This window comes from Galeopterus variegatus, unplaced genomic scaffold (assembly GCF_000696425.1).
Source record: "Galeopterus variegatus unplaced genomic scaffold, G_variegatus-3.0.2 Scaffold3139, whole genome shotgun sequence".
Classification (NCBI taxonomy): Eukaryota; Metazoa; Chordata; class Mammalia; order Dermoptera; family Cynocephalidae; genus Galeopterus; species Galeopterus variegatus.
Window position 1 is genome coordinate 157,451 of NW_007729250.1, and position 13,025 is coordinate 170,475.

General features: G+C 52.0%; 2 protein-coding genes across 4 annotated transcripts in view; one reads left to right on the plus strand and one right to left on the minus strand.

The window, feature by feature from the left end:
- The window catches only part of ZNRF1 (zinc and ring finger 1, E3 ubiquitin protein ligase), a 118,180-nt gene extending 107,769 nt beyond the window's left edge, over positions 1-10,411 (plus strand). The window contains exons 3-5 of one of the 3 annotated variants that reach the window (XM_008584071.1): positions 4,232-4,337; positions 6,146-6,237; positions 7,159-10,411. In XM_008584071.1, coding sequence (XP_008582293.1) covers positions 4,232-4,337; positions 6,146-6,203 — 164 coding nt within the window. In that variant the 3' untranslated portion in view covers positions 6,204-6,237; positions 7,159-10,411. The other 2 variants (XM_008584072.1, XM_008584073.1) reach the window with 2 other exon arrangements.
- A 1,277-nt stretch (positions 10,412-11,688) lies between these two features.
- The window catches only part of LDHD (lactate dehydrogenase D), a 6,113-nt gene continuing 4,776 nt past the window's right edge, over positions 11,689-13,025 (minus strand). Inside the window, exons 9-11 of the mRNA XM_008584074.1 lie at positions 12,701-12,791; positions 12,505-12,616; positions 11,689-12,426 (exon numbers count right to left, since the gene is read on the minus strand). Of these exons, the coding sequence (XP_008582296.1) occupies positions 12,261-12,426; positions 12,505-12,616; positions 12,701-12,791 (369 nt within the window). The 3' untranslated portion in view covers positions 11,689-12,260. The remainder of the gene's footprint in view (positions 12,427-12,504; positions 12,617-12,700; positions 12,792-13,025) is intronic.

The following is a 13,025-nucleotide window of genomic DNA, read 5'->3' on the forward strand; positions in this document are numbered from 1 at the left end:
GGCTGGAACTGCTGAGCACATGGAGCAGGAGCTGGCAGAAGCCACAGCTGTGCCCTTTGGATGGAGTTAGTTGGAGGCAGCAGGGGAGAAGAGCTCTTTAGTGGCCACCAGGACAGCAAGACCACTAATAGGGTTCCCGTGGACCCACGCAGGAGCAAGAAGCCAGAACAGCTGAAAAAGGGGAGCCATTCAGAGGCTGATGAGTCATCGTGAGGGACCAGCGCAGGTCCCATCCCATGGGAAGTGTTTGGAGCATGGGTGGTGGGGGAGACGGGCCCACCGGGAGAACACTGGGACACAGCAAGCACAGCCGACCCACCCCTCAATCAGCACAGGACCACTCAGAGGAGACTGGTCAGGAATGCAGAATTGCCTGGGGTGCAGTTAGATGAAAAGATTCAGGCCTAGATCAGAGTTTCCACACGACCCAGGTGCACCCAGTCTCTGGAGAGCTGGAAGTACCTATAAGGTCAACCGTTAAACCCTGAGCTGCACAAAAATTCTTCCCTAGGGAAACAGCAGCAAAGCAGCAATTTAGCTCATCAACATGGCTCAAGTACTGGTTCCCACAGGAAGTTCCCCATTTTAGAAGTAAACAAAGGACTAAAAATTAGTTCCAGCCCAGGCACACCATCAGTGCCTTGGACTACCAGGGGACCTGAGGTATGGAGCCAGGGACTTGACCCTCCTCCCACATCCAGGCACACCGCCAGTGCCTCAGGCTTGCCTGGGAGACCGGGGTATGGAGCTGGGGACTGGACCCCCCCCAACCAGGCACACCGCCAGCACCAAGGAGCATGCCAAAAACAGCACCTCCATGTGGGTGGCCCACCACAGTAACCATGGCTGCCGCGAACATGGCTAGATGTCAGAACCACCACGCAGATGGCCCGCCAGCCACTGGAGTGCATTGACACAGGACAGTCACTAGGAGAGATCAAAGAAAAGAATAGGATGTCTCTCTCCACAAAGCTCATTCCAGAGTGACAGAAGAAGCATCTGCTCTGTGATAATATTAGGGGACCTGAATACACCTTTCAGCATTGGACAGATCATCTAGGTGACAGATCAGCAGAGTAACCATTACTTTTTCAGAGGGAGAGAAGAAGAAATCTAGGGTTATCAGTGGTGGGAGGTGGGAGGGAGAGGTGGATAGGGAGACATTGGACAAGGGACATAAAGAATAAGTACAATTTGTAACAGTGTACATACTAGTAATATTGATTTGATCAACATATGTCAACATTGAATCCTAAAAATATAATCAACTATGATTTAATAAAAAAATTAAAATAAAATAATGTTTATATTTCAATAAATAAATAAATACGTATGGTATCTAGTGCTTTAAAACAATGGGATTATGCCCTTTATGTTGATCTGTCACTTGCCATGTTTGGAGTCTGGGGTGACACTCCAGTGGCAGACTGCATGTTGTCCCCTTTTTCTGTCTGAGTCACCCTTTCAGGTGGGCCGTTGGGTCACCCAAGTGTTTACAGACAGGAAATGACGGCAAATTGTCCTGGTGGCCAAGAAGCTAAGAGTGACTTCTCTCACATTTCATGGGTACAAGGACTTAAGTATTGGTCCTGTATGCTTTTTCCTCTGGGTTCTTGTTGGGGGCTTTGAGTCACCTTCTAGGCCATGAAGAGTCCTCATATTGTGGGCCTCACATGTTTCCCTTTTCCCCCAAATACTCAAGAGGGCACAGCTCTGCTTTCTTCACGTCAACAAGCTGCTCTCTTGATAGTTCATCTATGGTTCTGAGAACTTCTGGGTAGTCTTTTGCTCACATTGCCTCTTTCACCTTCCCTTCAAATTATTAGTGGTAACCTGGGTCTGCTTTTGCCTTCTTTGGATTTACTCTAAACTTTGTCCCTCAATAGTCTCTTTATTCTGCATCTCTGTCCTAAACTGCCGATCTAGTCTTCAGCAGACTCCTGGAGGTCTCCATGAGTATGTCCTGGTGGAGATGCCTCATAGACGCCTCCCACCGACCCTGAACTCATCACCCTCAGCCACCGTGTCCTCCTGGATTCCCCTTGGTGACAGCGCCTGCCCTTGCCTAGCTGCCCCCATTAGCACATGCATTGCTGCTGCACATGGCACACCATCCAGCTCCTCCATCCATTCTCTAGTAGCTTCTGGAGGTGGCATCGGCATGCACCTCCAGTGTCTCTCAGCTAGCCAGAGAAAACCCAGGATCTACAGCAGGACATGAGTCCTTTGGGACTGGGTCTCCCCTCCCCTTGCCCCAGATCTCTTTGCACCTACCATAGCAAACTTTCTGCTGTTCCCAGGTGCACAAGACTGTTCCATTTGCCCGGAGTCTCCCCCCCCACCCCCACCAGAGTGCTCATCGAAGCCTTCCCTGAACAGTCCGCACCCTGATTAGGCATCTTTCTGTACCCCTCTTATCTGGGCCTACACATCATAAGACTTGCTAGGAATTACTGTCCTGTGCATTTGGGTTTTCTTCTTCCACCTCCTCTCTAGCCTATGAGCTGCTCAAATCTTGAGACTATGACTTATTCACTCTGAGTCGCCAGTGCACGGAATGTTGTAGAAACTTAATAAAGGACTGTGACTTGGCTGTGGTGATCTCCCTGTTCTGCCTTGGCTTTTATAGTTGTGGCTTTGCTGGGCACTCGTGGGCAGCAGCTTCCTTCACTCATTCTTTTTGGGAAGGGTTTTCTTTTTTCTTTTTTTTTTGGAATGTTGTAGAAACTTAATAAAGGACTGTGACTTGGCTGTGGTGATCTCCCTGTTCTGCCTCGGCTTTTATAGTTGTGGCTTTGCTGGGCACTCGTTGTGGGCAGCAGCTTCCTTCACTCATTCTTTTTGGGAAGGGTTTTCTTTTTTCTTTTTTTTTTTTTTTTAATTGAGATGACATTCACATAACATGAAATTAACCATTTTTAAATGTACTATTTCATGGCATTTAGGACTTTAGCAATGTTGTGCCACCACCATCTCTATCTGGTTCCAAACATTCCATCACCCCAAAAGAAAACCCCTAGTGTGATTCTACCTGAATGAAGTATCTAAATTAGTCAAACTCAGAAAACCAGAGGGCGGACCAGTGGTTGCCAGCGGGTGGGGGAGAGTGGGAAATGGGGAGTTGCTAATTGGTGGCCATAAAGTTTCAGTTATGCAAGGTGAATAGGTTCCAGACATCTGCTGTACAGCAGTGCCTACAGTTAACAATACCCTATTGTACACTTGAAAAATTATTGAGGGTAGATTGCATGTTTAGTGTTCTTACCACAATAGAATAAAAATTTTTGAAAAGGAAAACACCTCACCCATTAAGCAGCCACTCCCCATTTCCCCCAGCCCCAATCTACTTTCTTTCTCTGTGGATTTGTCTCTTCTGGACATTTCGTATAAATAGAATCATACAGTGGGTGGCCTTTCATGTCTGGCTTTTTTCTTGGCTGAGTAATATTCCATTGTATGGATATGCGACAGTTCATTTATCCATTCATCCATCGGTGAACATTTGGGTTGGCTGTTCTGTGTGTGCTGCTGTGAACATTTGTGTGCAGGTATTTGCCTGAGTACCTGTTTTGTGTGCTCGTTCTTGCTTCGTACCACTCTAACCATCACCATATTTTTCCAAACTGAAAATCAGCGCACAGATCTATGTGTATGTTCAGGGGAGAGTCTATTAAGGGAAACAGCTTGCCTCATGCTGCCTCTGCCACATGTTTGTCCCTCTCCAAGCCTTTTTTGTCCTCCATCTCCTGGGCCTTTGGTTCATCCCACTTTGGGATTAATTTCATTTTATTTTCAGGTAATTAACTTGTGGTGTGCATGTTTTTTTTGTTTTTGTTTTTGTTTTTTTCCTTTTTGTTTTTTCTACTGACCGGTAACGGGATCGCAACCCTCGGTGTCGCGCCCGTACCGGGGACCGGCAACGGGATCGCAACCCACGGTGTTGCGCCCGCACCGCGCTCAGCCAGTGAGCGGGAACCGGTCTCCACATGGGATCCGAACCCTCGGCGGGAGTGCCGCGGCGCACTCTCCAGTGCGCCACCAGGCCGGCCCGGTGTGCATGTTTTGTCTCCATAGTGAAGCTCTTAAGGTCAAGGCCCCTCTTGGGCTTCTGTGTCCTCTGCAGAGCTTGGCACAGTTTGGGTCATCTAAGCAGTCCCAACTAGTTCCTAGATGTTTGCCCACCTGTCTTCTGGCAACTAACTCTCTTGTGCTCTCCCCTGTCCCCTTGCAGATGACGTGCTGACAAAAGATGCGGGTGAGTGTGTGATCTGCCTGGAGGAGCTGCTTCAGGGGGACACGATAGCCAGGCTGCCCTGCCTGTGCATCTATCACAAAAGGTATGAGGGGGCTGGCAGGGGCAGGGACAGCTCAGCACACCCCACAGCTGAGAGTGGCAGACCCCGTCATTAGACACTGACCGCCTTGGTTGCGGGATGACCTCTCCTCCCACTGAGGGCTGAGTGGGGTCGAGGGAGAGGCCAGCAGACGGACGTCCTCTGTGCTTATGGAAGGTGGAGCATCCCAGGTGCAGGGCAGAGTCAAATTGCCAGAGGTTTTGCTCTGGTTTGACGACTTGGATGGTGGGAGGTCTGTGAAGCCCCACAGGTTGGAGGTGACTCTCATCTGTCTCCCTGAGCCTTTTCTTCCTCTGCGGGCTCCTCTGCCCCACAGGGTGGGAATGTTAACGTGTGCAAGAGGCAGCATGGAGAGTGTGCTCTTGGCTCCTGCACTCATCCTTCTCCCCGGGGGGCAAGAGGCAGAAAGAGTCACTACCTGTGGGGCTAAGGCACAGAGAACTGCTGTAATTAGCCCGCGCCTTAGCAGGGCTGAGATTCATCCTCAGGGTCCAGCTTGAGTCTCGTTCTTGTTTCCAACTGGAAAGAAGATACGTCTTTGCTCAAGACTGGAGGACGCTCTGTGCTGCCTGTGGCTGCCACCTGCTTTCCTACTACTCCTAGAGCCCAGGGCTTCTTCCTGACACTCAAGATTTTTGAAAGCCTGGCTCTCGGGGCTGCTGGTCCATAGGGTGACAGCTGTGCTAGGCACGCAAATGTGGCTGGTGCAGAGGAGGCTCAGGGTTGGCCTGGGAGAGAATGAGAATTCTTGGTCCAGATCCCAGCACAGAGTCTTGCAATATCCTAGGGAGGCACTGACCAAAACCAGAAAAGGAAGTAGTTGGCCCTGGGGGAGAATTATGCAAATTATCTGTCTGGTTCCTGTCTTTGAAAATGCTCAGACGTTCATTTACAAATCAGGAAGTTGTCTTGGGGCGATCTCTGTTCTATGTTTCTGTAAACACTAGAGACCTAGGCTTCACTGTCACCCTCTTCTCTGGCTGGCTTTCTTAGCAGTGTCACAAAGCCCAAAGGTCCAGCCCTCCTGCCGCTTCTCCAAGAAGGGCTAAATGCCACTGCCAACCACAGCCAGGCCAGGGAGAGCTTAGGGCCCTTCTGAGAGGTCACTCACTGGGGGAGGGAGCCTCATGGCTGCTCCTTCGACCCTGGAGGGGGCTCCCTTCTCTTAGGACCCCAGAGCCGAGAGCCATTGCTAGCCTGCCATGTCATTGTTCCTACTTCCCTGCCCTTCAAGTCTTGGAGATAGGACTAGCTGCCCTGCACACTCCACCTGCTCTCACCTTCTCTCTAATCGCCATTGCTGTCCTCCTAGGCTTCATGCATGTAGGGCCTTGGTCCCTCTCAAGGCCACTGTTCCCCTTCCTGCAGCACCAGATCCTGAGCCTAGACCCCCCCAGCTGCTGCCTCCAGCTGAGCCTTGCACCCAGTCTTGGTGCTCTCCCCTCTCCCTGCGTCAGAAAGTGGGTATCTGGGGACATGGCTGTTTTTCCCTGGGGTCCTTTTAGGAGAGATTCAGGAATCCCTGCTCAGGAATCTAACCTTTGAAAGTGCCCCCCCCCCTTTTTTTTTTAAAAGATGACCGGTAAGGGGATCTTAACCCTTGACTTGGTGTTGTCAGCACCACGCTCAGCCAGTGAGCGAACCGGCCATCCCTATGTGGGATCCGAACCCGGGGCCTTGGTGTTATTAGCACCACACTCTACCGAGTGAGCCACGGGAGAGTGCCCCCTTTTGAATGAGCATCTGGTCAGCAGATAACATGGTTTCTCTTGCCACTCCCTCTACCCTAGCTGCATAGACTCGTGGTTTGAAGTGAACAGATCTTGTCCAGAGCACCCCGCGGACTGACCCTGCTGGGCTGGCTTGCTGACTCCTCTCAAAGGTGAGCCCATGATTGGGGGTGCTCCAGGCGGAGACTCAGTCAAGACGCTCTGGGGGCCTGGAGTTGGGGGAGCTAACCAGCCCTTACTCCCCTCCTCCTACCCCCAGAAGAAAGCTCGAGCAGAGGGAAGGATGGGGAGCACCTTACCTGTTAATAACTATCCAGAAATGGAAGTGATTTTCCTTGGGAAGGGTAAGAGCTACAAACTAATGTGCACGGTTGTGAAGAACAGTGCTCAGAAGAATTAGAATTAGTTGGGCAAAAGACCAGTGTATTCCAAACATCTAGGGCAAATTTCCCTAAAGAAAGTTCAGAAAGATCTCCTGGAAATGTGCTGGGCAGGAGCCCAGCATCCAGCTCTGCCTGGTCTCACCCCCTCACAAAGTCTCCACCTATTCTTTGGTAATGGGGATAATCTCACTCCCTGTCACCATATGGACACTACACTTATTACACAGATGGCCTATGGCACGGTGCATTGGCCACTTCAAAGTGTGTGCCAGTGATAATTTTACTGCTGGTTCTTCCCAACTGCAGGCCACCTCCATCACCCTGATTCCAGATGAATCTGAGGCCAGACTTGCCCCTCCACCCCATAGCACAGGCCCCAACTCCACAGCAGGCCAGTGCAACAGTGTCCCCCCCATTTGCACCCACATGTCACCCCCACGCAACCAGTGGGTCTAGCCTCCCTATTTCTTCCCCAGGGCACATTCCCTTACTGCACACCATCCTCTCTTGTCTCCCATCCTACCTGTCCCTCCAGATTCTGGGCTGGCATCTTCTGTTTCTTGGCAAACAAATAGACAACCTCCAGAAAAACCAAAAGCCCAACTCCACCTCCTCTCACATCTGAAGTTTTGGGGGCCTCTTTCTTTTCTCTCTCCCTCTCTCTTTTCTGCTTTTGTTTTGTTTTGTTAGGTTTATTTTATTTATTCCAAGCAAACTCCCAGAACAGCTGATGATGTCAGGCAAATCAGGGACATGTGCTCTTTTTACCTTCACCTCAAAGACTGATGACAAGGGGAGAAGACAGAGCGAGGGCAAGAACGAGGCGGAGGGTGTGGAGCCTGGCCCGGGAGCACGGATCCAAATCCTGGCATGAAGTTTGGCTTCGGGGGCCTGCCCAGACCCAGCCATGGATGCAGCAGCCAGCCCGGGCAGACGGGTACAACTTATGTGTTGTGCTCCACACAGGACAGATGGCCCCTGTTCCTGAGAGGAGGCTCATCGGACACTGGGGCAGAGCTGAGCTTGGGACACCAGTGGGAACAGGGCACCCCTTCTGCACTGACTTCCAGAAAATGGTTCTCCCTTCCTCCCTGAGGACACTGCGTTGGATGAGAGGAGTTTGAGAGAAGAATGAACCAAGCTCTATCCTTCCCCTCCCCTGTCAGCCCTGGAGGGAAAGGGCATTTTCTTTTTCACCTTTGAAAGGCGTTGTGGGTCTGTCTTTAAAGTGTTTACAAAAAAAAAAAATTATATAAAAAAAAAAAAATCTCGTGTCGACTGGTGTTTTCCCTGGTGATGTTTACGGATTGCCATTTGCTGCCCAGCTATAACCCACTCAGTGACAGAAATGATCACAGCCAAGTCAGCCAGTGCAGGCAGGCGGGTGAGTGCACGCCATCTCTTCCTTCGCCCGTTGGCCCTATCCATCAGCAACCTCTCTGCCTTGGGTTTGTTTCCATTTTTCTGGCTTGGTTTTGCACCTTTCACCCCTTGGGACCCTGATATCTTGACTTCATTGCCAAAAAAATAACCCACTTGAGGACTTTCTCCCCTCCTCCATTCCCATTTCTCCTTTCTTTCCTCCTGGTTCTGGTCAGTTCAGAGGATTTAGCAACCACAAGTGTCCTGCAAAAATGCCTGAACATTTTCTTAGGCCCTTGTGGATTTTTCCCCCATAAAACTTAAACGAAAAGACTTACTAAAGAAATATGTACAACAACCCCTGTTTTCAAGCACTCTGTTTGAGGACATTTTAGCCATTGATGTTCACACGTGGCATCAACCCATGCAGGATAGGTTTCTGTATTTATATATTAAAATACAAAAAAACACAACTTACAGAATGTTTAAAAAATGTTCAAAGCTTGGGAGAAAAGCTTTCTTCATTAGTCAAGGTGTTTTGATATGGAATTAAAATAGTGTCTGATAAAAGATGCACTGTGTGATTTCATTTTAATGAAGTGTTGTTACACAATCAAGAAATGGGGGCAAAGGCCTGTCCCCCACTCCCTCACCTACCTCCTTAGCGTTCCTGCAGGCTATTACTTGGGGTTAGAGGTATGTGAAGTGGTTCTCAGATGGTCATGCATGGTAGAGGGAAAGATGCAGCTCCGATGTGCATCCTACATGTTTACTAACCCTCACATGGAATCAGTCTGCCATCATCTGTGGAGTGGTTGTGACAGAACTCCTCTGGAACGATCTGCAGGGTCAAAGATCTTGCAGCCACGAGAGGCTGCAAGGACGTGGGTTCTTCCAGGTACCGGCCCAGCCCTTCCTCCGGCCTGTGCTCCCATCCTGCATCTGCCCTGCCTGTTGCTCAGTTTGCTTCTTGGTGCTGACTCACGGGCATGCTTCACCGAGGCCCAGGAAGAGGCCCTGGTTTGGGGCTGAGCCAGCTCAGAGCTCTTGAACCAGAACCAGCCACTCAGGCTCACAAAAGCTGGAAAACTGCGGGCCAGGCGGGAAGCTCAGGGCAGGGGCAGCAGTGCACGCTGGGCCTCTGTCCCCTTGCCAGACAGGCTCCCGGAGCAGCATTCCAGAGCCTCCTGCAGAGCCAGCAGAAAGCTCCACAGGGAACTGGTTCCTTGCCTTCTCTGCTGTCACCCTTCGTGGGCCCCCTGGTCATGCTGTCGCCTCCAGGCTCCAACCCCACCAGGCCCAGGAGTCTGGACCTTGCCACCACCCTGGCTCTGTAGTCACCGTCCATCAGATGCCTCCTGCAACACCTACCCTGTGCAAGGGCGTTCATTGCAGGCCAGTGGGCCAACGTGAGCCAAGGCAAGCAGGCACACACAGCATGTTCGGAGAAACACAAAAGAAGAGTTCGTGGTTCTGAGCCTGGGCCTCAGCGTGGGACCTGCCTGAGGTGGAGACCCTGGGGACCTACAAACACCATTAGGAGAGCTGGCAGCAAGAATGTGGCTCAAAACTCTACATTTGGGCTCCTCTACTTCTTGGCAGAATGATCTTGCAGAAACGACTTCATCTGAACTTCAGATTCTTTGCATGTAAAGTGGGGACAGATGTCACCATGAGGGTTGGGGGGTCTGCCCTGAAAGCCCTGGCACATGCACAGCAGGCTCCCTTGTAGCTTTGTCACCGCAAAGGGCACTGTTCTATTCACAGCACCTCCTGCTTCTGCCTGGCAACTGTGTCTCCCTGATCTATATTTAATCCCACCAGCAAAGCTGACGGGGCACGTCCCTGCCCTGAAGGAGATCTCCTTGCCTGACCCCTATACCAGGAGATGGGGGCTCTGTGCCCACCATGGAGGCTTCAGGTGGCTGCTTTGGCAGTGCCATGGGTGACCAGGCGTTTGTGAGTTGTGTGGGGCAGGGCCACAGCCACGCTGGGTGCTATTCCAGGCTCTTGGGGCTGGTGCTCATCCCCACCCCCAGTGACTTCCACTTCCACCTGACAGACTCCTGTGTGTGCTCTCCCAACTCAGATGGCCAGCTCGTGGTGTGGGGTAGGACTGCAGTTGTCCAGGCTTCCCAGGTGGAGCTGGTGTTTGTCATCCCCCATCCAGACAGCTCTTTAGAATCCTGTGTTGCTCCTGCTCTGCCTTTCTGGGAGGGGAGAGAGTGTGGAGGAGCCCAGAGGTGGGTTCTGGCCACTTTCTGCTGAAGGCTCATCACGATTTTGTGGTGGACGGGAGCCCTTCACTAAGATCATCCATTTAATAGCCATTTAATGGTATTGAGGTTTATAGGAAAATGTCCTTATTCTTAGGAGATAGATGCTGAATTATATAGGTGAATGATTTCAAGAAATGTGTAATTTACTTCCAAATGGTTCCCCCCAAAATACACAAAGCAAATAAGGCAAAAATGTTTGTCATTGAATCTTCAGTGGCTGGTATTCCAGTGAATGGTGTACTTGTTCTTTCAAATTTTCTGTATGTTTGGAATTTTTCTTAATAAAAAATTATGGGAAAATGGCTATTTGCTGAATGCCTACTAGTTAGTTTACCAGGCTGGAGGGCGCATCAAAGAACAGCCCTGCGCAGTAGCAGGGAGACACCTGCCGCTGCAGAATTCTCACCTGAGGTGGGGGGAGAGCAAGAGCTGTGTCTGTGGTAAGCGCGCAGCTGATGATGGGACTGCTGGTGCACCGGGGTGGTTTGTGGGGAGGGCTGATGAGTCTTGCCACCAAACCACCCTTGGCACAGCCTCGGCTCCCAATCAGGGCAGCTGCAGAACAGAAAACTTCACACAGGGCTGTCCTCAGTGCTCAGGTTTGTGGCAGTGCAGAGGAGGGGTTCCAAGCATTGAGGTTGGACTGAGGAGTCTGGAGAGCTGATGGGTGGGGGCTCACATCTGGCTCGGTAAGGGGCATGAGGTGGGCAAGGGGGTGCCGTGGTCTCCCTGCACTGCACAGGTTCCTCGCACCTGCAGGGCTGGCGGGTCCCTGACGCTGGGAGGTGGGTGACCCAGGGCTAAGACAGGTGAGTCCTGGGCCGCAGCTGCACAGAGCAAATGCTGTGGTGTCTGAGCTTTATGGTGTCCAGCGCCCTCTTGTGGGCTTAGGGGGAGAAACTTAAGTACTCCAGACTGTTTCGGGCCAAGAATCCCAAGACAGGAGCAGGCCGCAGGATGCACAAACCTTGACATGGAGGGTAAAAAAGCTGGCAGTACATTACATCACGCCATGGAGAGGTGTGGTGTAGGGGGAGTAATCTCACTTCCATTTCTAACAATTGGTAGCAGCTGCTTGAAGAACGTGTTCATGTTGTTCCAAGGCCCAGTTCAGGCCTAGTGAGGGAGTGTCATAAGTGACACTGCAGTGGCCAGGTCATCAGCCTGAAGTGGTCAGCAGCAGAGTAGTTGGGGCAGGGACTTGGGTTCCTTCCAAAGCCTGAGCACAATCCCCCTCCCCAGGTCGTAACAAGTCAGAGAACAGCCCCCAAAACAAAGACAACACTGGCCAAAGGACAGAGAACCTGGAGGGAGTGGGGAGGGGAGGCCTGTTTTCCTTCCAAAGCCTGAGCACCATCCCCCTCCCCAGGTCGTAACAAGTCAGAGAACAGCCCCCAAAACAAAGACAACACTGGCCTTCCTTCCAAAGCCTGAGCACAATCCCCCTCCCCAGGTCGTAACAAGTCAGAGAACAGCCCCCAAAACAAAGACAACACTGGCCAAAGGACAGAGAACCTGGAGGGAGTGGGGAGGGGAGGCCTGTTGATCTCCCGACAGCTGCAAATGGGGTTCACTTTTATTTGGGGGAAGACTTATCAATGTGGAGTGGGAATTCCCGTCCCATACTGGGAAAGGAGTGTTCCTGTCACTAGGTATAGGGCAAAGGGTGCTGGGTCCCTTCAGACTTTGTCCTGGGTCCCCAGCAGTGGGGAGGCCTTGATGGAGGGGCATCATCTTTTTTTTTTTAAAGATGACCGGTAAGGGGATCTTAACTCTTCACTTGGTGTTGTCAGCCCCACACTCTCCCAAGTGAGCCACGGGCCGGCCCAGAGGGGCATCATCTAAATCTTGGGCTGGACCCACACTGCTTCTCCCAGCCAGAACAGGATGTGTAAGAGCAGAGGGAAGCAGCTTCTCCAGGAACCGGGCTGGGTCACTTACTGGACCAAAGGATCTTGGGGATAATAAAGGGGACCAGGGAGGATCCAGGTACCCAGGCTTTTCTCCTCATCAAAGCCCCAGATACATAGGGCTGGCTGGTGGTGAAGACAGCATCGGCCACAGTCCATCCCGCAGGGTTGGTGGCATGAAGAAGGTTCCAGAACAGAGGCTTCATAATCTGGGGGCTTGTGGGCCGAGTACTTGAGCCCCTTATATCACCTTGCCTGGGTTCATGAGGTTTCGGGGGTCCAGCATGGCTTTGAGCTGCTGCATAGTCTCCATGCCCACGGTGCCCACCTCCTCCTGCAGCAGCTGCCGCTTGCCCAGCCCAATGCCATGCTCCCCGGTGCATGTCCCATGGAGCGCCAGTGCCTGCCTGGGAAGCAGTGAGAAGCTGTCCTCAGTGGGCTTTTCCCACATCCCTCAGCTTCCCACCCGCAGGCTCTGCTCCTACCTGCCCAGCTGTTCTGAAAAGGCTTTGACTCTGTGGAGCTCCTCGGCATCATTCGGGTTGACTGACAGGATGCAGTGGAAGTTGCCATCACCCACATGCCCAACAATGGCTCCTGGGGCCCCAGAGGACAGAGCTGTCACCTCCAGCCCAGGCACTGGCCAGCCCCCACCTCCCTCCAACAGTGAGCAGGCAGAACCTGTGAGTCCCGAGGCCTTCAGATCCCCCTTGGTCTGCACCAGGATCTCTGGCAGCCGGGAGATGGGCACACATACGTCAGTGGAATAGCCCTGGGTCGGAGTGCAGGCCTGTGAGGTTCTCTCCCCAACCCCCTGCCTGCCTGGAGATAAGGGGTCACTGGGGTCAAGGCTAAGAATGGGTCTGGGGAAACTTGGCTTCAGTTCTTGGCATCACACAAAGAAACATCCTGCTCAGGTCCCCCCCCTGCCCCCCCCCCCCACACACACACACACACACACACACACACACAAACGCAAGATGATTGGCCCAGGTGTGTGCTTGCC